A 27247-nucleotide genomic window follows, 5' to 3' on the forward strand; every position below is an offset into this window, starting at 1 on the left:
AGTATAGAAAATAAGCAGGGTGTGCGATTTGCTGCAGAGACACCAGACCAGTATTTTTTTCTTTGGCTATATCCACATGAAGTGCTAAAATTGACATTTAGAGCCACTGATAAACTTTTAAGTCATTAATACTTTCAAATAACTTGTCATTTTTTCTCAGACTGTCCAACACCTTCCTTTTTTGGCAAAGCAAAATGAATAAGCCTATCCTGAGTAATCCATGAATTACCTTTTCCATTATCTCTCAGGAAGTTCTGATTGTTTCTGAAACGCTGCGTACCACTGATGTGCTACCTGAGGAATGTGTCCACTCCCTCTATTGTATAACTACATGGTGTAACCATTAGTATGAATCTGTTGTTCTCCTGTTCTGTCTGGAAAAATAATTAACGATATTGAAATGATATGGTTTCTTGTACAAAAAATTAATTTTTTCTGAATATGTATTTTTATCATCTGTCTAGGTAGCTGCAGATGAGCATCTTATCCCTAAGATCTCTTCATAATTATGTCTTTTTGCTTTTGTGGCTGGAATCCTAAATTAATTACTGAATCATAAATTCTAATCTTGATGTTGATCAAGACAGCCTCTTAGTCATGGTATTATCAAGGAAAGTAGGGATTTATTCAGAAATATATGCATATTCATGGGTAAATCAGATACTGGTAACACTGACATACAAAGTATACACTAGTTCATTTAGATGTCCATCAGAGAAGTCCATTGTGAGTTATCATTAGCCAAATAAAAGAGATAGGATGTGTAAATAGGTACTTCACAAAATTCAGAGGGACCTACTTTACTGAACATATTTGGGTTTTTTTTAGCAGATACACGTTGAACTGAGGCACAGTATTTGTGAGGCCAGTTCTTTCTGAATTCTATTTATAGGCTGGCCTGGAATGCTCACATGATGATACTGTTTGTAATCTTGGGTATTTTTATTGCCAGTGATGCTATGGCAAAGAGCTTCTCAGTATTTCCATTATACAGTTCTTTTCTAAGCTGTATACCTAGTGCCTAACATAAAGCTTGGCTTGGAGATTGAGGATGTGACTCCTCTGCAACTGGAAAAAATCCTGTCTTTGTATTTTTGGAAGAGTTATGTGATTGCAGTGACTTGTATACTTTTCATTATCATGTTGCTACAACAAATATTAAAACACGTGGTAGTTAAAACAAGATCTGAAAAGTATCCATGGAAAATGGTCAAAGAATAGACAGAAAACTGAAACTGCAATGTTGTCGTTTGAGAGTTCACTCTGGTACAGTGGAGTTTAATCCAAAATGTTCAAGGCATAAATGATTTTAAGCTCAGTTAGTGAGAGTCTGATAAGGATACTGGCCAAAATTAATGTTGGCAATATTCCAGATTTTTTGTTTCTATGTTCTTTGGTTTTATTAGGTTCACTCCAGTTCATTAGACAGTGTTGAAAAAAACAAACCAAAAAACCCCAATCAAACCATTTCATCTGAGGAGAGTAAAAAAGGAGGAGCAGAAAATAATCGAACTGGCAGGAAAAGAATACCGCTTATGTGTAGTTAAAATTAAAAAAGGCAAGGCAAAAAGGAAAAAAACCCAGTTTTTTGTTGACATTTTGTTTTGGTCAGCTGCCTAAAGGGAATATTTCTGTCTTCCACCTGATGACCACTGATGGTCATTTTCTTCTATAAGGAAAAAAAATCTTTCTCTTCCACTTCCTGCCGTCACTCCCTCTTTCTTTCCCTCCTATGTAGAATGTGATACTATTGCCTTTTCTTGACAGGGAGAGTTGCATTTGATTAAGTGTATACAATGGTATTTTCCCCAAGGTTTTTCTTTTTTTGAGTGAGACAGGATTTAGAAAATGCTTGATACTTTTTGCAGCGCTGTAGAGAAATTTATCTATTTGTAACTACCAAAGAGTCAAGAGTTATGGTTCTCAGAGTAACTAAAGGAATTACCCTAAGTGCCTTATGTGGATTAGTCTAAAAAAGTGCTATTTGGAAAAATGGGTTTCTATTGGAAGGTTACCACTTTTATATATCATTATGTTGTGCAGTTAACTTACATTTGCCTGAGCTTGACAGTAATTTTTATGCAACTGATGCATTACTAAAGGAAATGTTGTATTGAGCTTTTGAGGTTTGGTTCTCTTTGTTAAGGATAGGTTCCATTGCCTACAAAGAGGTTATTTAGATTAGGAAAGACACAGTAAATATAAAATTATTGCATTTCTTCTTTTCTATTGACTAGTTACCTACAGGTGTTGCACAGAGGGGAAGGTACATGTGTATTCAGTAGGGCAAGCAAAGAACATCAATTTTTGTGAGAGGTAGCACAATGTACATTAAATAAAAACAAAATTGCAATCCCAGAATGTAGCCACTCAGTTTTTACTATAATAATAGATGTGGAAAACTGTATTTGAAGAAAGCTTTTGTGTGTTTCACTTATCTTGATCTCAGTATTTGGAAAGTGAGGAGTAGAAAAGATGTTTATATAATATTCCATTGCAACCTGTTGAGAAGAAAACTGAAAATAAAGCAAATATTTTTAGTCCCTTAGATATGCTGTCTCTAGCCTTGATTTTTTTTCTCCTGGAATACAATTTCTTGGACACAGCTTTTGAATTGGATGATGCTACATAATTTGTTTGCAATATATTTAAATTAAAAAAGAGTACTGACCATTGCTTCGTGTCCCAAGCTTTAGATTTGATTGTATGTATAGGTCCAAAGGTAGAAGGATATTTTGCTTTTGAAGGATATGTCGAAACTCAGTATTGTCATTTTGATTTTGGACTTTGTATCACTTTCTTTCCTAAGTGCCGCATGTTTTTAATCTGCATCTTTTTCTTCTGAAACAGCAGCAAATGGTGTTCTACTTATGGCATCATCATTTTGGATAATTGGGACGAGCTGACCAAGAGGTTCTGTTGTTAACTTATCAACACTTGATTTAGTGTAAAAACCTAGTGTCTAGCAAAAACATTTTTAAGATTCAAACTTATGTTCTACATTGCTTTTTGGCAATTCCTATATGAATGGTATTGGGTGTAGTATAGTTTAGCCAAGGTTTTGCCCATGATTTTGCTCCATTTGGAAGGGATGTGCGAGTTTCTTTAGCCTGTTTTTATAAAGGCTTCTGGAAGATTCAATACTCAAAATAATTTTACAGTTCCAGTGATTTATTTTAAGCTATCAAGGCACTGATATTCATGCTTCAAGTGTTTTGGAAGAAAAGAAGCCAGCCACAACCCACAGACTTGTGACTTTTAGCTCCTTCCACTTAATTAAAGTAACAGACTCAGCAGGAATGAGCCACGTGTCCAACCACAATCCTTTCTTTCACCCCTGAACATCTTGTGTGGAGTCCTGAAGAGTCTCTGCTTGGTCTGGTATTTCTTCTTTTATAAATGAAAGGCAAAAGGGGTGGATATGGGTGTGATGGATTATATTGGCAAGACACTGTTGATGTGGTTGCTGTTGGAGCGTGGCAGCCACAGAAAGCTGTGGGATGACCTTCAGGTGGGTTGTGGCTGAATGATAAAGGGATACACGAAACTCACTGTGAAACACAAAGCTCTTCTCACCTTATGTACCCAGCCATGGTTTCTGGGCTCCCTGTTCCCAGGCAAATCACTTTGGAGTTTTGCTCATTTGAGGGGAACCTCAGCTCAGTGTTCAGCAAGTGGGTGAAAAATGGCAAGAGACTGACATGACCTACTGGAAAAGCATGTTGGGAGAGAGCAGGGAATGAGGGAGGGAGTTTCATGTCTCTGGACAGCTGCAAAGGGCTCTTCACCATTGTGTTTTATTCTGGCCCTCCTGTCTCAAAAAGGTCTGCTGGAACTGGGAAGAGAGAGAGAATGGCAGTGAGGGTGGTGAGCTTACAGAGCACTTCTACATGAAGAACCAATAATAAAAAAGTCTTTAGTCTAGAGGAAGACAGCTTGGGGAGGGAACAAGGGGCATGGTTACAGATCTGTACATCCATGAACAGCAGGAGAAAGGATTTATTGCCCGTTGCCTTACAAGAACTGTGGGACTTAAATTATCAGAAGGTGGATTCAGAGCAAGTACAAAGATATGTCTGTAATTAAACTATGTGCTTTGCCACAGAATGTCAACTTTCAGAAATCTGATTAAAGGTAAATTAATATATAAAATCCCAGTCATTGAAGGCCATTAAGGTTAAATGTACCAGTCAATTCCATCTGTAGTTTCTCACTGTCCATGGCTGGTGAGAATGCCTGTGTTTTGCAGCTGCCCTAGGCTGCTGCTGGGTTTTCTGCTGTGTTCATCAGGTGGCTTGGTTAAAGGACCTGATGGCTGTCAGAGGCAGGATGTGCCCCTTCTGTGATATGGCAGTGGTCTAACAACCACTAGAGCTTCACCCCCCCTCTCTGGGTTCCTTGCACATTGAAGCTTGCTGTGTACATTCCCTGCTTTGGTACAGCTGGTTTCTGGTTCTGTAAAACCAGGATAATTTTTCAAATAAAAAAACATCAAAGCAAATTAACCTTCCCCCAATCCTCTCATTGTCTTGCATTTTTCTGGCAGAAGTAGAGCAGAATATGAGAGGCTGTGGCACGGAGCTAGGAACAAGAAGTTGGAGGAGAGCAGAAACTTCTTAAACTGGCTTTGCCTCTTGGGCAATTACATTGAGGTATTCTTAGAGCAACTGTTGCCAATGTCTTAGTTTGAAGCTTACTCATTCTGCCTCAGACCTAAAAGAGTGTACACACATGAAACCTTACCTGTTTTTCCTCCTCCCCCATCTCTTGCAGAGATAAAACTATTTCACCTGCAGCCTAATTAAAGATACAATCTCTGCTTTCAAAGTTTTCATTTGTCTGAGATATTCTCAGAAAAAAATTGCTAGCTCAAGTTCCTAAAGTTTTTTTCTAGCTTCAGATTTCTAAAATACAGCAATTTCTGTAGTTCTCACCTTCTTTCTGGTCTCTAATGCAAACCAAAATGTGTCATGATTCTTCCATTTGCAATTCACAGAAGAGTTATGCAACAATTCTTCAAGAGTACTGAAGGAATATAGCAAAGTCTGGAAAGAGTTATGCTTTCTGTGAGGGAAGATTTTTTTTTTGTATTTTCCAGTTTTTTAGTTTCCAGTTTTTTAAAATGCAAATGTTCCTTCATGAACAGCTCTATATGAATGCAGCATAGGAACAATGCCATTCTAAGAGACTCTCGGTAGTATTTGACTTGGTAATTTTTGGGCTTTTGCTGTATTCTCTGCATTTTAGGTTCACTATGCTTAAGAAGTATAAATTCAATCCAATTTGAAGAGGAAAACTGCAAAACCTCCCTATGTAGAAATGTGTTTTGAGCTGCAAGGGAAGTGCAACATATGACAGCATGTGTAGAAAGCCAAGTTTGCTTGAAGGGTTAAATTACAGGACAGTATTGGTACAAGAACAGAATAAATGGATTCAATTTCTTCACTATCAACATTTGGAAAAGCTTTCTGGACAGCAGGAGAATGAGTCAAAATAATTCAAAGTCAATGCTGTTCTGCCTCATGGAAGGCTACTCAATCTCAAAAGACTTTATGGCATTGTTGCCTGTGACAGTTATAGATTATATGACATGGAGATTCTTGCTCTCTGTTTTATTGCTTTATTCAGCCAGCTAATGTGTATTGGCAGATGTAAACTCACTCTTTAGCTGTAAGAATAGACACAAATATTTTTTTGTTTCTGTCTTTTCAGGAAATACTGAAAATCCATTTTGGTTCTTAAGTGTCTGATCACATTAATGACTTGTGTACCATTATATTGTGACCTCTTTCTAGACTTTCTAAAAGCCATCAGTGTCTATGAGGTCTGAGATAACTTCTACTATCTTGTAAACTGCATTCTTGCTGTGCTTGTAATCCTGTGTGTTCACATTTACTCTTTGAAATCACCATTTCTTATATTGAAAACTGCATGTAATACTTAATCAGGAATTTTACTCTTGACCTACACTGTAGTATTGCTGTTGGTTTTCAAATGAATTGAAATGTTTATGGGACAGAAGCCAACTCTTTTGGGTATTGTAAAAGTGAAGTCTGTTGTAACAAAACAAATAAATTATGCTGCTCTTCTGTTTTTCAGTAAAGCACTACAAATGCTGGCATTTAGCTGTGGACTCATTCTCCACTGAGGCACTTCAAAGCTGTAACTGTCTTCCCTCTATAGGAGAGTCTCTGTGTAAAGTCAGCAGTAAATCAGCTTTGTCTGTTTTACCCATTTACATTGCTGACTTGCACATGCAAATCTTTTACGATTTATTCTAATTTGTACCTTATCCCTTCTCAGTCTTACTGAGTATTTTTTCAGAGTTTGTCTTTAGGCATTTCATTTCCACTGCAGCTGTACTGTCACTTTCTTAGTAATGGCTGTGACCATCTGCTTAGAACTAGAGAATTTGCTACTGTGATGTTAAAAGTAGTACTGTCAGAGCTTGTTCACTGAAAAGCAAGAGGTGAAACCTGGATTCCTAGCCTTGCCTGGTAACTTCACTTGATGAGCACAGTGAATAATGCTCTTCACAGAAGACTGCTTGTATTTTTTTAGAGATGTGGAAAAAATTTGGTCATAAAAGCCAGGTATGAAACCCCACTGAAGGTTGCTGAGCTGCCACAGATTTTATATTACATTGACTTTTTTTTTTTTGTGAAACTGCTGTATATAGGTTGGTGTGGGAACACATGATCTAAGGATTTTTAGAGGTGTTTTTTTATTGATTTCTTTAAAATTGACACAAGTCTGGAATTATAGTAATGGTTAAAAGTTCCTTAGTCTTAAGCCTTGCAGATTATATTTTATACATTTATATTGTCATATATTTGTATATGTGACATCCATGCTACTGCTGTGTACCACATCTTTAAAAAGTGATTTTAGCTTTTTTTACAGGAGTATTGAGGTTGGAGGCCATCTTGTTGAACCCCTAGCTCAACCCCCCTGCTCAAGCAGGGCCACCTAGAACAACTTGAGCAGGGCTGTGTCCAGACAGCTTTGAGTCTACAACCTCTGTGGGCAGCCTGTGCCTGTGCTTGATCACACTCAGAGTGAGAAAATGGAGCCTCCTTTGTTTCAATGTGTACCCATTGTCTCTAGTCCTCTTACTGGGCACCACTGAAAAGAGCCTCACTCCCTTCTCTTTGCACCCTCCCTCAGATATTTATATACCTTAAGGAGATTCCCCTCAAGCCTTCTCTTCTCCGGGCTGAACAATGCCAGCTTCCTCAATGCCAGCTCTCCTCTGGAAAATTACTCCAGTTCCTAATACTTGATTTTTTTACTTGTGATTTTATTATTCTTCATCATATCATGCCAGGCTTCTTTAAGAGCACAAATTCAACTATTCAGAATTCAATTAGATCTAGCAAAGGAATTTTCTTAATATTGGATTGAAATATCATCTGGATATTCTAATTTGTTATCTGTTAAGTTAATATATTTCAGTCATAAGATGATCCATGTTTCTTTAGCCCTGCAAAGATGTTAGACTTGTAGTGCTGCTACAAGTCTAAATATTTCCTATTTTGTTGTACAAAAACAGTGTGTACTTCATTTTTCAGTCCAGGAAGACTTAGGGATCTTGGCTTTTTTTCTATGCTTGTTGTAGTGGTTGATTAGAAGGGCGGTGTGCTTGTCACTCCTGTAATTTGTGATTTATTGTAAAGCATCTGACAAGGAGGTGCTTGTCATTTCCACCAAGTACACTTTACATACATCCCATAATGCCTGCTAGAGGCGCCTGGCCTGCAAGCTTTGCTGTAAAAAAACAAAATGCTTGTGGCTCAAAGTAGCATAATATTTATACCAATGGTCACAAATTCACAGCTCACTGGAGAAGGGGAGCCTGTTAAATACTTTTTGTCTCACATCCCTTGTCAGGTAGGATGTTCTCTTTTACGTTTCTGGTGTCTACTAGAAAGGCATCTAACCTCTGTCTGAGGTCCTCAGATGAAAAAAAAGCAAAACAACCTCTGAGTGCCATAGCAGTTGCCACTCATCTCTGCTGGGAATTATCTATTCTCAGATTGTAGAAATGCTCTCAGGTTGTACCTTTCCATAATAGATTCAGTAACTTAGTGCTTGACGTCATCTCTCTGTAAAGGTGGTTACCTGCCTGATTTGTAACTGGTACACTTGGAGCTCACACCATGAAGAATTTTTCTAGCCTTTGGATTAATTGTGTGGTTCATTTCATGGGCACTGTGTTGCTTCTTAAGCTTTGCAGAGCTCTGTGGAAAGATTTCTAGAGGTGTTGCTTGCTTGAGTGCTGTATAAAAATAAAGTCTCCTCACTACTTTTAGGTGTTTGTCCTGCAACAGCTCAGGAGATCTTACTATTTATGTAGAGTTGATTTAAGTTGACATTCTTAGTATATTGTTCCACACAATAGACCTTATTCATCCCATGAATCACCATCATCATCTTTCTCTGTACTATGTCCACTTTCTGGTAAATGGCAGCAGTTGTTAATGCTGGCTGTTAAAACAAATAATGTCATCTCAAAGTTACCAAAACAGCTGGTGTTGCAGCCAGCTGAGATAGACTATTTTTTTTTGCAAAATGCTTTTGGTGGATTTGCTGTGCTAAAGTGTATTGTCATCAGACCTTAGTTTTAATTATAAATTAATGAACAGTATTTTCCTTCTAATAAGTTCATTTAATATTCATGTCAATAAAAACACAGGCTAGGATGAAACAAAACCAGTAATCTGTGAGTTTTGCTGAATCTCAGATAACTTTTTCATACTGCAGCTGTTTGAAGAATGCTAACATAGGGTTGCAGAGCTGTGTGAAAGGATGAAGTGTCAAATCCAATTAGCATCTCTCTTGAAATCTCATTAGTAAAATAAAGTAGATGACAATTGAATGGTAGTTTTCCCTGTTATGATAAAGGAATGTGACAGTGAAACCTGGGGGTTCTTGTCTATTGTCCCATCAGAATACATGGTCAGGACTGGTGCACATGCAGTAACTTCTCAACAATATCCTTGTCCTGACTGAGTATGAAAAATATGCTTCTCTTGCATTTAAAAGAGTGGGTTCTTTTTCTTTTTTTCCATGTGTTGAGGAAAGTAAGGTGTTACAACCAAAGTTCAGATCTAGTTACTTGATTTACACCTATGCTTTAGTTCTTTCTGGTACACAGTCTTTCCACTGACACAGGTCTTCTGCCTTGTCAGTGAAGCTGTTAATTGCTGTGTTTGTCCTTTCAGCAAATTGTAATGCCTGAGTGTTGAACCAGCAAACTAACAAAGTTAAATTTCATTTATAAAATGCTGTGTTGCTTATCAAATTTTTTTCACATACCCTTGGAAGTCACTGTCTTGGATTAAGTACTGTATATAGTGATAAAATTGCAGTATATTTTTCAAAAGCTTTAAGTGTTACTTCCACAAGGGGTATATCTTCACTGGTGTCTTGATGGTTGTTACAAGCAGCATTTCTGAAGGAATGCTGAAGGAATAGTAGTGTTGGAAGGGGTCATTTTCCACTGATGTGGGAAACTTAAGATGTAGTTAATAGCTGTCAGTAGCCAACTCCAAGGATGTGCTGGATGTGAGAGTCTCCATAGCGTTTATGCACAGAGATTAAATGCCAGTTAGTGCTTGGAGTGTTTTCTCCTCAAGAGCACTGGTAATAAATGCAACAGGATAAGAATAACAGGTGCCTAATAAATGCTACTGCAATTTTATTCACACTCCTAGAATATGTTTCCACATACTTTCCAGACCTGTAGCATGTTTGCTCTGACAGGACTTTCATTGCTTTCAGGCTAAGAATCATTCCTTGGAGACTGCCCTTAAGGGCTCATAGATCTTGGGTTCTGAGATCAGATTCTTTTTCCCTTCCCTCATTTCCTTGTCCTGATTAGTTAAACCTGTTTAGGTGGTAAAAATCTACTTGTTTAGATTCTTGTACTTGCAGTTTTATTGAAATGGAGGGGAGAAGAATGGGTTCTAAAAGGGACAGGACTACTTGGTAATGTACCTGGTATTGAATATTAGGTAGACTTTCCTTTGCCTCTTTGTCATGACGCTATAGCTGGATGTTAGTAAGACCAAGCTTGTTATCCCTGTGGTTATACTGTATTTGTAATTGGTGTAGCAGGTTTTCATTACCATAACTAGAGTCTTGGATAAGTTTTGAATTAGTACGATTAAAGACTTGGTGAAAATAGATCATTAAACTTAGGGGGTTCTACATGGGGTCTCAGCAGGATTGCATTAAAGCTCTTGAGTCTCAGAGCAGAGTCACAGTTTTAGCTAGATTTTTGCCTTTTCAGTGAAACTAAACAAATTAACTGAAATGGGTTGTTAAAACCCCAACTTATTTTGCGTGGGAGAGTATTCAGATTTTAGTTTTTTAGCGAATTTTCTGGGAGAGCAATAAATTAATCTTTCCACTGATGGGTGGTGACTGCTCTCTTAAGGCAGTTGCTGTTTGCAGAGTGATGTGCACTTGCATGCAGGCCAGGTCTTTGTCTTCTTTTGGGCTGTCAGTAGAAACTTGTTTTTACATGATATCAAGGCTTCTGTGTAAAGGTTAAAAACACTTGAACTTCACATCAACAAATTGTTGGCCTTGGAATAATAATGCCTTGGGCAGCAAAAATACTCAGAATTTGGGAGTGAAGGTAAGTTAGCAACTAATGATGTTCCTGGAGAGCTGACACTTTGTCTTCCATCTTGTAAATGTCAGAATATTATGCCTTTCACTTACTTTAATGAGCTTGGGTTGGTTTCATAACCTGCAGATTATGATTTGTTTCCTTGCTGTAGTGACTGAACTTCAGTGGAGCCCTGTTATGGTGAAATATCTAAGCGTCTGTTTCCTTTGTGTCATGGAAGTCACTCTGCTACTGTAATGTCTGTTTTGCTTAACTTGCACTGCAGTATTTGTGGTTCTGATTTCAGTGGCTGACTTTTGTCTCTTTGCATGTGGTAGGTTTCCATAAAGTGTGTGAGAACAACTTATTATTAGAGTATGCGTCTGTTTCTCGTGGTGTTTCTGATTATGATCAGCTACCACCTTATTATGCAGGCACTTGCTCGAATTGCTTTACTTGTTAAAATGTTTGGGATTTTTTTGCTGTTCTTCAAAGGATTGTTTTGTCTATAGAACAGGCTTTTGCTGTAGGAGGATTAAACAGGGCATGTGCTGCTCACCTTATGGAAGAATATAAAATAACTAATTATTTATATTTGTGTATGTATGTGTGCTCACACAGTATGTAAAGTGACTCTTCCAAGAATTGCACGAAGGAATTGTGATACCAGCTTCATTAGTCAGCTGTACAGGAGGTACCCCCCGGACAAGCACAAAGGTGGGAGGGATGCTGTTCCCTTTAAGGACATGGCCCCTGCCATTTACTTTACTCTGTGTTTAGAAAATTCATGGGAGAAATGGGCAAGTAACTGTCCTTCTTCTGCATTCTTTGTGGAGAAAGTGGTGAACTATCAGTAGTATAATCACCTGAAACTCCTGCTGTGGCAGACTGTGATCTTTATCTGGGTGGTTTAGTACAGTGCTCATCAATAATATAAAGCCACGCTTTTTAAGGTGCTTGGTATCAAGCCTGCAGGTAACAGCCTGCAGTGATAAAGCAGGAGACAAGGAAGGGCCTAGAGCTGGGTGACCTTACTGTGAAAGAGGAGAAACACGATCTCTCTGCTTCTGCATAATTGACACTGCTGGCAGTCAGGAGTGCGGAGTGCTTCTGTGCTGCTGCTGCCGCTCTGGGAGCTGCACACGGATAAACAACAGCGCAGTTACTTCTGTCCTGGATAGCGAGGCACACTCCTTACAGCCTTCCTTCCTTCCATAGCTCTGCTCCCTTGCACTCTGCCATGGAGTGGGGCAAGCACACACTGCTGGTGACGGGCTCAGCCTGAGCTGTAAGGCAGCCTGATTTTAAAAAACGAAACCAAATTTAAAACCACTCAAAAATACTATAATGCTTGTTTTGAACAGCTGGTCTTTAGACTCCAGAGATGCTGAAGCAGTGAAGTGTAAGAAATAATATTTTTTTGAGGATGATCTTTGCAATTTGATCATCTTTGTGCTTGCAGAGGAAAGACTATTTTATATGACAAATTGGAAAAAGACCTGAAGACTTTTCTCCATTTTCATGTATATTAATAATTTCTTGTAATAATTTTCTTGACCAGTGACCCTGAAGACTATGTCAATGACTATGTAACCACTAAATGTAAACAATTACATATTTGGGAAATCAGTCAGTACTGTGAATTTGCTGTGGTTGCACATGTGATGAGAGCAAAAAGTTTTTTCAAACAGTGTCTCAGATGTTGACTTTCGGTGTAGTCAGCTTACAAGAGCTGCAAACTCATCTGGTTCATTCATTCATAGATACTGTGTGTGGTTATTTAAAATAGCTAGTTATGGTTGCTTCATCTTGATTAACTAATGTGAGAAAGTAAAGGAAAAAACCCCAAATGTTTTCCAAAATGAGAAATAATTATAGTACAATTGTGACCTACTTGGCTGCTTAGAACAGTTGAATTGGAGATGAATTGGGCTGTGTGCATGTTCCAAAGAATCTAAGACCTGTTTTTCAGAGACTCCTTGTTCCTCTGTGTCCTTTAATGTGGAGTAGCTGGTTTTACGCCTACCTGCTCGTTTTAGAATGTACCTTGTCCCTGTTGAAGGTGACTCACTTGACTGAGGGCTGGGGTGCGTGGGGTGATGAAGCTTCATTGCATGAAATGGAAAAAATAGTTCTTTCAAGGGTTTTTTTGATGTATAAAATGTCTTTCCTTCTGGTGGAAGCAATATTTGGTTGGGAATACTGACTACAATCACTAAGGGTCAAAAAAAAGTCTTGTTTTGAAAGTTACTAAGTCTTTAAGGTGACAGTGTCACATACTTCTGGATGCTCATAGTGCAAGAGTGTCTTCTGTTGCTTCCTATTGCATGGGACTAGTTTTCTAGTCAGAATATGCAATTTCATCTTGTATCAACTTTTTGTATGACAAAAGGAGACTCCTATGAGAGAGATTGAGGATGGTTTAAAAAAATGAAGAAAAAGCCTTTACTGCTGTTAAACTACTAGCAAAATGTGCTCCTCTTGTGGTGTGCTGTCACAGGCCATGGGCTGAGTTGCTAGAGAGAAAATGTGAGTGCAGTCAGGAAGACTTCTCATTCATGTGCTGACATAGAACATGGGAACTGACATTTTGTGAGTCACTTCTCTCAACAAATGTGGGAAATATTGAGTTTAGTTTCTGCAAGAGATAACAGAATAAAAAGTTGACATTGGCACAAAACTCTCTAACCTATCTTTCTGTATCTAGCTTAAAGTTTGAGGTAGCTAAGCACTCTGAGATCTTGATGTGTGTTAGCCAAGCAGGGCAGGAGAGGCTTAGTACTGTTGTGAAACAAAAAGCCTGAGTAGATACTCACAGAAGACTCAGTAAAGTTAGAAAATCATTCTAGTGATATTTTACTAAAGTCATAAAGACCTAAGGACAAAGGCAGAAGGAATTCCAGAAGTTCAGTGGGCTTTGTGGTCATGAATTCCATACTTTTCCCTTGACCTGTGAGAATATTTTTCATACACTGGTTGTATTTGCTTGGGTTTTGAATACCAGGCATATTAAAAGAGTCAGTCTTCTGTCTGAGTGTACAGATTGAAGATGCCCATCAGGTTAAACCAAAATCTGCTGTGATGCAAATGCATTGCAAGGTTAGGTAACTTTGATAATTTCCTGAAGTATATACTAGCTGTCTGCTTTAGAGGAGATTTTGTTGTCACTCAAAAGGCATACCTGTATCTTGTCATTGACACCATGGATGACTAGACATGGAATTAAAAATTCCTAGAAATAAACATTTTAGTTGCTGTGTCTCTGATTTGGTGTCCATATGTGTGTTGTGTGTCTCTGCTTCTCTGGCCCCAGTTGTGACGCGGAATGACCACATTTGTGTGGTTACTGTTTGGTAAAAGTTGAGACAGCTTCAATTATCTATGAAGCTGAAAAATGCTGAAATGACAAGAAGTAAGGAAGCACATATTTTTAAAAGAAATACAGCAAAGCAAACAAAAAAATATATGTCAAAAATTGGTTAGGCTAATGCAGGATTTTATAGCACATCTTTAAGCTGTGATTTCTGGTAAACTGTAAACAGTTCTTTAGTTATTAGTTTGAGTCCTTTGATTGAAGTATTTTGGAGTGTTTCCGTCTGAATCACTGCCAGAACGATGGTTACACTGAGTTGATTAGCTGATATATCCAAATAGCTTAAAAATCTATCCTGTGAGTTAATATAGCTGACTTATTCCAGAGGCCTTTGATCATGTTGCTGTTGGTGATGCAGGGAGTTGCTGAAGTTGGTATTAAGAGTTTGGAGCATTTGGATGTGACATATGGTGGGAAGCTGCAGCTCCTTGTGCTTTGAAATCCCAGAGATCAGTGATGCTACTGGGAAGCTGTCCGGTTTATCTCGGCTGTTTGAGGGGCCTGGAAGGCCCGGGGTGGCCTTGGGGCAGCCCGCGTATCGAAGGACGAGAAGAGGCTTCAGTTCTTCTTTCTGGTTTTATGTTTATTAACTGTTTATCTAAAAGATGTTCTTTCAGCCACCAGAGATCTGCTCAGCAGTCAGCCATGGGCACACTGTCTCCGCCCTCCCGGGCAGCCACGTATCTTTATACCCATTGTGACGTATACAATATTTATCATTTTTCCCCAATACCATCTATTGTTATAACTCGGTGTACTCTCAGTACTAACCAATCCAAAGGTGCCACCGTGGCCAAAGAAGATGGAGGAGAGGAGGAAGAAGAAGGAGGACAGGACACACCCCAATTCCTCCATCTTACTCCTCTAAACCCCCCTGTACATAAATCCTAAACCTTGTGTCTCACTCTCTAATTAACTAATCCCTTCACCATTCACCCTATGAAGCCCTCATCCTTGTCGTCTCCTGTGTAGGGTTAAAGTCCAGCTACCAGACACTTCTGGCAACATTCCAGGACTCCCGAGCCCCCCAAGGTAGTCTCGGAGGCTCAGCATCTCAGGACTGAGATATTGAGATCCGACAGGAAGCTGTGCCATCCACCAAGGGTTTAAAAAGTGACTATTACGCTTTTCTTGAAATAGACATCAAAGTAAAGCTAGAGAAGGTGTCGAAAAAGGTAGTGGCTTACACTGCTTTCAATTCAGTGATGTTCTGTACCTTTTCTGATTTAGCCTTAGAAGAATGATTCTAGGAAGAAAAAGCAGTTGGTAAACTTTCTGTTGGATTTTACTTTCAAATAAACTGTTTAGGACTTCTGCTGAATCTGTACAGCAGTCTATCAGGAGTTTAGTAAAGCTGATATAATCCTAAATTATTTTTCAAGGTATGAGTGTATTTTAAAGCATTCCAAAAAGCTTTGGATGACTCCTTTCAATAGGAACTTCTCTTGGAAGTTTAGAGATGATGCTGGGTTTCTGTCTAGATATCAGTGATCTTTTTGCCTGATGTCTGGGAGGAATGATGAGGAGGACTCCATCTTATCAGAAGGCTAATTAATTACTTTATTATACTATATATTCTATATTACATTACATCTAAACTGAATCTGCACTTAGCACTCGACTCAACTGCCCAGAGTCTCGTGTCTGTCAGCTGGCAGTCCCGACACACACACACATGCATTCAATTGGCCAGTGAATCAAAACACTCAAGCCAGAGTTCAGTTGCCAATTCCCTTCAGGTAAACAATCTTCCACAATGCATTCCACTTTGGCACAACACAGGTGCAGCAAATGAGATAAGAATTGTTTTGATCATTCTTTTTTCTTCTTCTCTCACTGCTTCTCTGAGGTTCAGAAAATGTGAATCCCACATCTAGACAAGCTGATAACATTGTAATTGCATCACATCTGAAAATGGATTAAAATGATAATATTCAGGGTAGAGCTAAATGTATTTTTCAGATAGAGTGCATTCTGCACAAGGTCTGAGCCACCTGTACATGAGCTAGCCATGGACTGAGCTGTGTAGCCACCACTAATGAAAGGGTAAAAGCTGCAGCGACTGGTTTGGCTGGAGGCAAACGATGTTTGCATTACACCAGTCCCGTGTCCCAGCTCTGTAACTTCTGTTTCAGGCAGATGTGTCATCTGAGGTACGAGCTGAGAGCAGACAGAAAAGATTGTGCAAGAGGTGTTTGTGGATTTGCATCCCTTCAGAGTTTTTTGCTGAGCCCTTGTATTGTGGGTTGCTAAGAAAACTGCTCAAAGTGCTCTGTGTCTTCCCTACCCTCCTCCCAACTTGGTGGGGTTGGTATGTACAGACTGGTGGATGATGGCATGGCTTGGTCCCAGGTGTTTCTGCACTGAGAGTGCAGAAGTATTTATTTGATATATTTGAATTTTGTGTCGTGTGTCTGTTGCTATACCTTTCATCTGTGCCCTTACCTTATAAACCTTACTGCGTTCTCTGCTTGTGTTGTTTGTCTACAGACCTTTCTCATTGTATTTTTTCCTCTTCATCCACATTTTCTTTTCTTTCCTTCATCCATCCTTTGTTCTCCCTTGATGTGAAGAGCGAGTGGCGATTTCTTATTTCCATATATAATTTAAACATATGGCTAGGGTTGTAGTTTTGATGAATGGCCTAAGTCAGTGTAGCTATGCACTGTATGTTCACCTCCTCTCTTGCATTGGCATCAGGGAGCACGGGGCTGCACAGTGAAACAGGGCTGTGATCTCCCACCAGAAGAACCCAAGGTGATTGAATTTATAATGTGGCCATATACCTGCCAGCAAAAGCATGAAAACATTTAAGGACAACTGGAAGTACTCTGAGCTGTTGTCTTCTGACTGGGGGATTGTCATCCCTGTGTTATTTGTGATAGCACTCGTTGGAGCTGGGTGTGAATGGTGATGGTGTCCTTGCATTGGTTTCTTGTGCGCTGTGTGGGGAGCACAGCCTACGCAGGTTTCTTTTTCTTCACTTCTGTAATCTCTGCAAGAAACATTTGCTTGACTCTTGCCTTGATCATGTTTGTGTAGCACTGCTGAGCTCAGTGGGCCTTCACCCTGGCACCTTGCTCTGCCAGTTTGCAGGCTCGGTTTATTTGCCACCAGAGATGGGCTGTGTTTCATCTTTTATGACAAAACAGACACTTGTCTTTCTTCTGGAACACAGCTCTGTTAGATTTTTATATCTATAAGGAATCTGGCACTTTCTTTTTAATGTGGAAGAGTATTAGTAATTAAGTGATTACTGGTTAAAAATATGTGGTATCTCATTTAAATATCTTCTGATCTGATTACTCTTAAATACGTTGTGGATTAAAAAACCTTCAAATTATAGTAATGACATACACTGACTTTGTTTTTTCTTTTTTTTATTTGTTCCCGTCTCTTTATGTGAATGGTGTATTCATGCTTCTCATCACTGTTGCTGGGTTCATTGCCAATCATCTAGAAAACCACCAAAGGTAAGTATTTTGTCTCTTTTTACATTTGTATCTGCTTGAAAATATAGAGCACTGCAGAAGTATTGGGTGTATTGCTGTAGTATGTGAACAACATGGCTTCAAAAAAGGAAAACATTAGAAATAATCTGTTCTTCAAACTTCCAAGTTAAAATCTTCATAATTTCAGAAGAGTATGTTTTAATCTAACTGACATGCAGGCAGGGCACATGGCTTGTTAAAGCTGTGACCAGAACAAGCAAAAATTTTAATGCAGTCATAAAAACATTTGAAAGACTGAATAAATAGTGTGTGTAAAACATTTCGTTACAAACAGTTCTGTTTAGAAGTTCAAATACTATTTTTAAAGGGCAACAAAAAACATCTAGTAATAGATAAACCATTTTTGTTTGCACTTGACATTAGTCAGGAATTAGTAATTAGGGTAAAAATTGCCAAAATGTGCCAGAATTCTCATAGAAAAGATTGTGGTGTTGGTAGTGCAGGGGAAGCGCAGGAGAAATGTACCTGTTGGGACATGGAATAAAATTTTTCTACCAGTTAATATGCATAATAAAAGAGAGTTTGATCATTGTGAAACATTTTTTTTAAAAGGAAGAAAACTCTCCTTTTTTCTGTTGTTGTAATTCCTCCACAAACCATTGTTTTTTACAAGAGCTTTCATTTTCTGTAATGCATCATTTGTGTTCCATTATAGGCAGATAAAGTTATTCTGGAATTATGTAAAAGCTTACGTATGGCCTTGTGTTTCCTTGACAAAACCAGAACAGCTGCAGGCTTGTGCGTAAATGTCACATTATGGTTAGGTATAGTTGGATGGTCATTAATATCCTTAAGCTACAGTGCTGAAATTTGTGATGTGATGTGAAATATTTACCAGACTGAGACAGAAGAAGGTTACTACCATCTGGGGAAAATTGGCATTGCCAAGTTTGTAAAGATGTGATGTGAGATTTCTTGATTTATGCAGTTTTTGGGGTACTGCACATAGTTGATTTTAAAATAAAAAATTTTTTAAATAAAATTTTGTAAATAATGGAAATCTCTTTACTTTCAATGGCCTGCTTTATCATCAGCCATGGATAAATTGTTTTCCCAAATCCACTTGGTAGCTCAGGAGCTGTGCTAGAAAAATTTATATAAGGATATTGGGATGCTATTTTGCTTTATATTTTGCCATTTCTGCAAACATTCAATTTAAGTGTAATTTTGTGGCAAAGGTAAAACAGGTGTTCTGAGCTGAGATCTGTGAGCTGTGTCTCAGGGTCCCTTCAAATTTTCTCTCCACACTTCTTCAGCCCTGTCCCAGGTCTTGTGTTTGTCATAGTGACCAACTTTTTTTTCAGTTCTTTAATTGCTTTCATGGACATTAAGTTGACTGGTGTAGACTGTGTCTGCCATATCCTTGTGTATCTCCTGTATTATTTATCTCCATCAGCAGTTGTAAGAGGGCTGTAGGAACAGCTGAATGAAAACTTCCCTTCTTTAGTTCTCCCTTCCTTTCCTTTTTAGGAACCAGCTAGCACCCAACCTGTCAGACTGACTGCTTCTCAGTGAAAGCAAAATGTGATTAATTGGCCATCTCTTGGTCAGATAGAAATGGCCATTAAGCATTGGTCATGCAATAGGAACATTTTATAGCTGCACAGACAGTGTGTTAGGAATTATGTTCAATCTGGGTAATGCATTGCAAAAGGCTGGAAGCCCCAGACTCTGCCTAGCCTATACTGAGGATTAGACTTCATAAGAATAATGAATGTGAAATTAAACTAATTTTGAAACTAATTATATAATTTGGCTTAAACTGGCAGGCAGTTAATATTGGGTATGTGCTCATTACCTGTAACTAGTTTCCATAAGTATACTTACATGCATAAACCCTTAAAATTATTATTTCTGCTAGCCATTGATTAGGAACTTTAATGAAAATACATTGTGCAGAATGTTGTTTTGGCTTTTTAAAATGTGAGCACCTATTTGGCCCTCTTTTTAGATTCTGTGACTTGTAACTGCAGCAGCAGGCACAATGGCTCCTCTAGTTTAAAATCTAATTAAAATCTGCAATTTCATTTTAAAGGCACAGGTACAGGTGAATTTGAGACAAAACTCTAGATTTTTCACTGACACATGTGATGGATGCATGGACCTGCATCCCAGTTTGCCTTGTTGAAGAAGCCATAATTTTTAGTTGTCTCCTTCGCACAATAACCATCAGCTCTCTTAAACTGCTGCAGGTGTTTGCTGAAGCAATCAAAGCCCCATATCTTTTGTTTTTCTTAAATGTTGTGGTTACCAGAACAAATATTTTGTACAATTTCTAAGAGTTGCTAACATTCCAAGTATAGTTCTCTATAACCTAGCAATGACCTACATAACTTACTTTATTGGGCTAATGTGCACACTTATAATGATTCTGGATACAGTAGTACCAGGATCCAGCACTTCCCAGCTAGCTCCTTCTCATAAATTTCCATTTTTATATGATTGTGCTGAGTGCACCCAGTTCATCCCTTCATTCAAAATCTTTGCTTTGTAACCTACTACCCTAGTGTGGCAGGTTTCTGGCAGCTTCCTTTTATCTAGCTTTCTCTTTTAGATGCTAGGATGAAGTATAAGATACAGAATCTTGCAAAAAATAAGAAAATTTTAAAGACTTTTTTGTTAATTCCCTCTGTTGTTTAAAAGCTCAGAACACTATTAATGAAAATAAAGAATACTATTAAACATCTTCCAAAATGTAGTAAAAAGCTAATTCATATAAGGTGCTTGAATTATAGAAGGTTTTGTTTGTGTCACAGATATCATTGTTCAAAAATACATTTTAATAGTTTTGATATAGTTGGTAGATACACTTCTGGTACAAGTTGGTAAAGATTATTTGCTAAAAATGCTTTTTCAGTGCCTGATAGTGCCCAGGTTGAATATTGGCTATTGAGTCTGAGACTTAACCATTAACAGAACTTCTCATGGCTTTGATAGTTGTATTTACAGGCAGGTTAAAACCCTTTTCATGGATTCTGGTGAGAAAAAATTATTAAGAGAAAAATAATTATTCTGCACACTTCTATCAGAAAAAAACAGTAATACCCACCACTTCCATTTTAAGGAAGAATAATCAGTGAAGAGAGGAGAAAGAAGGGGGCACATTAGATAATATTTAGAATATTTAGTTGTTTCTTCATGGCATGTGTTCTGTGTCTTGACCCCAAGTATGCTTCCATGCTCAACTTGGGATTGCTTATCCTGCCATTCCTGCATTGGGCATCAGAAAAATATAAAATAGTTATCTTTTTTATAATCTTTTCTGTACAAGGGTTACTCTATTGGTAGAATGCTGTCCTACAGATATTTCCCATAAAATGCCTTCCTGATGTACATGTTGAAGAGCCTTGCTGATTGGGACCATGTGTCTTGCTCCTGTGTGCCTTAGTTTTACTCTGTTAATTCCTGTGTTTGCAATCTGTTTTCCCAAAGGTCTCAGTTGTCCATAAAATTGTTTTGGTTGGGTGAATCCTTAAGGTATAGTTGCTGGGAATGTTCAAGGTTGCTGTTTTGTCATCACTAATCAAAGTGGTGTTTAAGTGTTCTCCTGCCTGTTTTAATGGAGAGGGGAGTTCAGCTGCAGCTGCTCTGCATGTTTTGCAGATAGTGCATGCTCCAGCAGTTTCTGCCTTTTTGCCTGGCACTTTTTTTTTTTAAGTAATCTTGTTACTTCTGTTAGAAGGATTTGGCAATTTTCCAGAATAGAATTTATAAATAGACCAAATCCATGCCCCAGCTTTTTTGTGTTTATTATGGAAACAAACTAAAATGCTATATTTACATTTGTTTTATCTGAAGGCAGAATTTTTCTCTTCTTATTGCATAATCATTTTTTGACCTTTTGAAAACCAGTCTGACCAATTTTTACCATTTTAAAAACATCCCAATAAAATCTGGTTTTCTAGAAGAAACACTTGGCTGCAAGCCCATATTTTAGTTTTAAGAGTCTCTTTGCAAGGCCAGTGTTTAAATTAGAAGTCATTGAATGATCCTGTCATCATTTTCCGTGTTAACCAAGGGGAAAATGTGTAGGACAATAGATTAAATTGGCCTATAGTAGTGCTGTATTGACATTTCAGTCATTACATATAATCATGTATAGCCAAGTAACGTTTTTAACTGGTCTGCGTGATCCACTGCAGATAACACCTAGTTTTAAGGGAGAAAGAATGGTCAGTTTTGAGTCCTTACAGTAGGGTCTGGGGTTTTTTTTTGTGATTTAATTGCTTGTTATTTGGTCATTGGAGAGACCAGATATTGTTAGCAAGTCCTGTGATGAAAATTTCCATAGAATTTGAATATGAGAAGAGAAACAGTAGTTCTTGGACTGTAGAAGTTAGGAAAAGGGTTTGTGTTCTTACTGATGACATAGTTTTTTGCCTAGATTTGATGATCAAATGCACTAAAGGTAATTTACAATGCCCCCAACTTATATCTGAAGACAAGGTGGAGTAACTGCTGCATTTTACTTGCAGTTCAGTGGCAAAATGACGTTTTTGACTCAGTCACATCAGGAATCATCCTGATTCATGATGATGTCTGATTCTATTTGTGCTGCAGTGACTCAGGCCTCCCTGTTAGATTATTATGGGTTTGTTTGTTTTTTCTTCAGAAGGGAATTCCAGAACTCTTCAGTCTTAAAGACTAAGTGTTGTCTCAGTATTGAGTTTTCTCTCAGGCCTTTTGATGTGTTTTGCTTTAAGCTGGAGGAAAGGGAAGGAGATGAAGTTGTTGTGCTAACCTGGTGTTACCTTCTGTAATATTTGCAGTAATAGATGTTTTGGGAAGGGTTAGATTGCAGCACATCTGTAGATTGTGTTGTGTAGTAACTCTGGGACTTCAACATGTTCTTCATCCCCAAAAGTCAGATGAAAATGATCCGTCTTTGTCCTCCCCTCAGGATTTGGCTCTAGGGAATTTGCATATTTCAGCTGACAGAGCCTGTGGCTCTTGCTCTACACTGACATGCATGGGTTGTCCCACAAAGGAGATCATCTGTTGGATGACCAGGAAAAGGCAATCTTGACCCAGGCAAAGTTTTATTAAAAAGGTAGTTTGAGATTTTCCCACCTCCTGTGCTTCCCCCCAAAAAACCCCAATAACAAAACCATAATCTGTGTTGTTAACTCATCCACAGTTAGTTTATCATGGCAACATGTGGAAAACGCACTGCAGCTTAAGGTGTGTTTGTAGCAACCTAAACCTGTGAAAAAAAAGTTAAATGTCTGTCATGATGTTCTGGAATGTGCAGGAAAATAAACTTGGATCAAATCCCAGCATGTTAGGTGGTTTTACAGGACACTGTTCCAGGTTTGCAAGCCCTCTGAGCACAGTATTGAATGTCATTCAGTTTCTCACTGCATCTCTTGACTGAAGTGATGCTAAGTCTTTTCACTGGAGCAGGCTCTGATAGCTTGTTTGTCTAATAGAGCTACATCTTCCATTTGTAGTTTCTGAGCTTCCTCTACTGAGATGCAGTACTGTCCTCTTTGTTTAGATAGATAATCTAATACTATTTATTTGCTCTTTAAGAGTAATGCTCTTCTAAATATCAGAAGTGCATCCCAAGGTGAAAATTGTGTGTATTGTGCTGATGTCTGCTAAATAGTCATCTCACCAAATTCTGTGTATTGAGTGCTTGTGTTGCTGTTCTGTTACTGATAACAGAAACATTTGTCACTGTTGGTGCCTGGAGAAGAGTGGAGTTAATTATGAGTTTTTGTCTGTGTTTTGCAATCTGTATTAGGGGATAGAGTGAGGAGTAATCTGTATAGTGTATCATACAGATGGAAAAGAAGTATTGAGCTTTGTTTCTCTCATGATTACACAAAAGTATTTCTGCCAATTATGCCTTATTACAGTTCTGATTTAGGATCTGCAGAAATAGTAGAGCCCAACTGCAGTTACACTGTCATGGATATGTACTGCTTTAAAACAAAAGTCTTATAGCCAGGGTTCCTAATTTGTCTTTTTTATGTGCTTCTACAGGTGTTTGCCTTTGATCACTGCTTCTGGTCCATGGATGAATCAAACACCACAAAATATGCAGGTAAACTATTTCCTATACAGTGAACAGTGTAAATAATTCAAGAAAGGTCCAAACTCCCATATGTTATTTTGTGAAGTTGGTTTGGGGTTGTTTGTGGTTTTTTGTGCATTTTGCACTATAATGCTCAAGTGACTTCTTCACAGAGGCAGACTTATCATTTTTACAGGGATTCAGTCATCTTTACTAGCTCCTCAACTGAGAAGGAATGCAAGTTTTAAGGTGCCTGGGATGCTGTTCAGGAGAGATGTTTTTACATTTAAGCTATAACTTTTTTTTAAAAATCACCTGAAAGTGCCTTTTGTCGTTTCTGTCATTTACAATTTCATTTCTGCATCAGCAATTACTTCTGACTGATGCTAGTGATGAATTTGCCTGTTTTCAGTGCTCTGCATCTCTGTGCATGAGAGTGGGGAATAAAGCATGTTCTCCTCAGACAGTGTGATTGTCTCAGGTCTTTCAAATGATTCATAGTCTGACTGTTGAGATCCCTAATGTGTTTTGAGTGATCAGCTTTGTGACTCCTTCCTACCAAGAGCTGGCTAATCCACATAAGATTGTAATCCTAGCAGTTTTCTCATAACTGGATTTGTCTATTAGTATATTCATATTTTATAAGAGGAGTTGTTTTGGCAGAGAATGCTCTGAATGCTGGAATTTCAAGGCTGTGGTCCATGGAAAAGGAAAAGCCCCAAGTTTAGATATTCATATTATGAAATTTTTTGGCCCGTAAGAAATCTTAAAAGCTGGCAGGGTTCATTTCGTCAAAGTTTAAGATCAGTGATCTCATAAATGAACTGCCATATACTGCCATGTGTTAAAAATATATTTCTGACTGACTACTGTAGACTCTGGTATGAAATCTCAAATCTTAAGGACTGCACTATATTTCCTAATTGCCTGAGCAAAGAGAGGCTTCTTCAGGAAAAAATCTTTTTCACTTGTTCAGCCTTCAAGAGCTGTGTTTGCACTGAACAGGTGCACTGCACAGTATTTCTAGCTCAGGCTGGGAGAGCCTTTGGAGCCCACAGCACCTCCTTATGTGCCTGCACACCCCTGTTTCCTTTAAAAGGAAGGAGGTGATGGTGTGTGCCCATACCTTGGCCCCATGTGCACGTGGGAGCTACACCTGTTGGGTACACCGTGGCACTAACCCACAGCAGACATGGGATAGACCCAAGAAACACTCCTAACCAGCTGGACTTGTTTCTGTCGTGGTTTAACTCATCTCCAGGTGAATTCAGTGGGCTTCTAGATCTGTTTGTTTTTCATTTGAGTGAAAGCTAGATCTCTTTAGTGTGTTTCAGAACTTGTAAGTGGATTTGCCCTATCTAAGAAATTAAGTTTTATTATCTGTATGTAGATTAACCTCTTGTGGGACTGGTTTCTAGAAAATGGTGCCTTGCATCTCTTCCACTTTCTTACTGGCTAGTAAGTTATGAGGTGTTATTTTGCCTATTCCAGTCAACATTCCTGCCTGGGAAAAAAAGAAACCAAAATTGGTGTTTGGGTTTGGGTTTTTTCCTTGTTTTGTTGGGGGGAAGTGGGAGGGGCGGTATTTTCTTGAAGTTTCTTTCTTGGTGGAAGGCTATGTGGGAGGCTTTGGTGTTTGTTTTTTATTTTCTTTTCAGAAATATGATAAGAATGTGGGCTTGAAGACTTATATACAGAAAACAATGGTTTCACTGTTTTGTTGTTGTTGTGTTTGTTGTATGATCTTGAAGCTATCTTATGACTGCCCGGCCCTAAGTTCTAGAACATAATGAATTTGATACAAAATTGAAACTAAAGTAATTAAATACCAAACCCAGAATGTTTCAGGTGTAAGTTACTGTGTTGTTCACCTGCTTGGGCATGAGCTGATGCTATCCTATACAACAGTAGCATTTCTTGGTTTAGGTCCAAAAACCAAATGTTGATGTGGCAATGTTTTGCATTTATATATTGTTAATATTAAGGTTCCTTTAGTCTGTTTTCACAGCTTGGCCTCAATGTGCATATGTATTAACAAAAAAAAAAGAGAAAAAGAGGTAACTGGGTTTGGTTGGGATTTCTGATAACTTCTTTGGCTCATGGAACAAACCTCCATTGTCCTAGGCACTTTGTAAATAGCCATCTTGTCTTGCATCCAGAGGCTGTTAATGCTGTAACAGTCATTGTTGCAATCTTAGATTCCAAACAAGCCATCTGACCACTTGACTTTTGGAGCTAAACAGGTATCTCTTGGATGCTGGACTACAGAAGGAATGCTGATCTGGAAGCTAGGTGCATTCAACACTCCTGCCCAAAGTAGCTCTCTGTGGATGTGTAAATTTAATATCATTGCCAGGAGCAGGGGTGAGTTGCAGAATTAAAAGGAAACATATAAAGATTTATATGTTTCCTTTAAATTGTACAACTCACACCTAAGTCCAGACTGCTTAAAAATATAAGTTGTGTATGAGCTTTAGGCAGAAGTAAAATTCTTAGAAAAGGCATGTGCAACAGATTTAGTTCCTTGAAAAACCCTTTTACCTGTATCACAGAAATACAGTGGAAGATGATACAGTGAAAGGTTTAACAAGTATTAGGCCACCCTATCAGTCACTGCTCTCTGTGCAAAACCAAATGTGCTCTTTTTGCATTATGTTGAATGGATATATAGTTGTGTATTTCACTGTGTATTAAAGATTTAGCTGATTGACAGGTGGGCCATGAGAACACAAAGAATGGTGTGCACCACAGACAGCATACGTGGATAACTCTTCCTTGCTGTTTTTGTTTTAATGCCCACAAACCCAGTGTTTGTCCACTCCTGGCAATGCACATTTGTCACAGGATCTTTAAAACTATTACACGTGATCAGACTGACTTTATTTCTCACTTTATTGGTCAATCTATGCTACTATCAGCACTTACTAATATTGTTCACTCAAGAGCAAGATTCCTGTTTGGATAAACGTAATTGCATGGGTAATTGAAAACAATTCCCAGGCTCTGGGAGTGTAGGGCTGACCATAAAATGGTATAAACCATCTTTCTTTTATGAGAGATCTTCAACTTCTTTGGCTGAACATAAGGCTTATTTTATTTTGTACTTATTTTCTTTCTGTACTCATGTTCGGGAAGTACCTACCTTATCTTTCCAGCACTTGAAAACATGGGTATTGTTGCTGTTGGCAACAGAATTGCTTTTTTAGCTATTTTTTTTCCCGTTGAAATGGAAACTGCAGTCTTAAATTCTAAATGACCCAGTGATATCACCAACAGAAATAGTGAAGGTAACCTTCAGGTGGTGAAAAACTTGTAGAAGGCATCTTTGCAGCCGTCCTTGCCAGACTGGCTCTCATAAAGACAGAAGCGAGTCTGGAGTACAGAAGAGAAGTAAACTCTTTACAAGCCTTTGTGGAACTGGTGCTCTGATCTCTGCCCCCCAGGATAAGGGGGCTCTTTAACAACTTGATATATTGTGTTAGAGAGAGCCCCATCCAACCTGTCCTGGAACACTTCCAGGGATGGAACCTCCACAGCTTCTCTGGGCCACCTGTGGCAGTGCCTGGTCACCTTCACAGTAAAGAAGTTTTTCCATGTATCTCATCTAAGAATATATTCTTTCACTAAGAATCTACATTCTTTCAGTTGGGGGGGCTTTTTATTTGTCTTTATTCATTTGGTTTTTACACTGAATATTGATGCTGTGCATTTCTGAACAGTTTGTG

The 27247-nt window shown here is 38.4% G+C and overlaps 1 protein-coding gene across 5 annotated transcripts in view; it reads left to right on the forward strand.

The window, feature by feature from the left end:
• KIF13A (kinesin family member 13A) overlaps positions 1–27247 on the forward strand; it is a 104457-nt gene that overhangs the window by 23407 nt on the left and 53803 nt on the right. For all 5 annotated transcript variants that reach the window (XM_014275828.3, XM_074542962.1, XM_074542969.1 and 2 more), the window contains exons 3-4: positions 17452–17464; positions 23492–23552. In XM_014275828.3, the coding sequence (XP_014131303.3) occupies positions 17452–17464; positions 23492–23552 (74 nt within the window). The remainder of the gene's footprint in view (positions 1–17451; positions 17465–23491; positions 23553–27247) is intronic.

The sequence above is a fragment of the Zonotrichia albicollis genome, chromosome 1 (genome assembly GCF_047830755.1).
Source record: "Zonotrichia albicollis isolate bZonAlb1 chromosome 1, bZonAlb1.hap1, whole genome shotgun sequence".
Taxonomy (NCBI): Eukaryota; Metazoa; Chordata; class Aves; order Passeriformes; family Passerellidae; genus Zonotrichia; species Zonotrichia albicollis.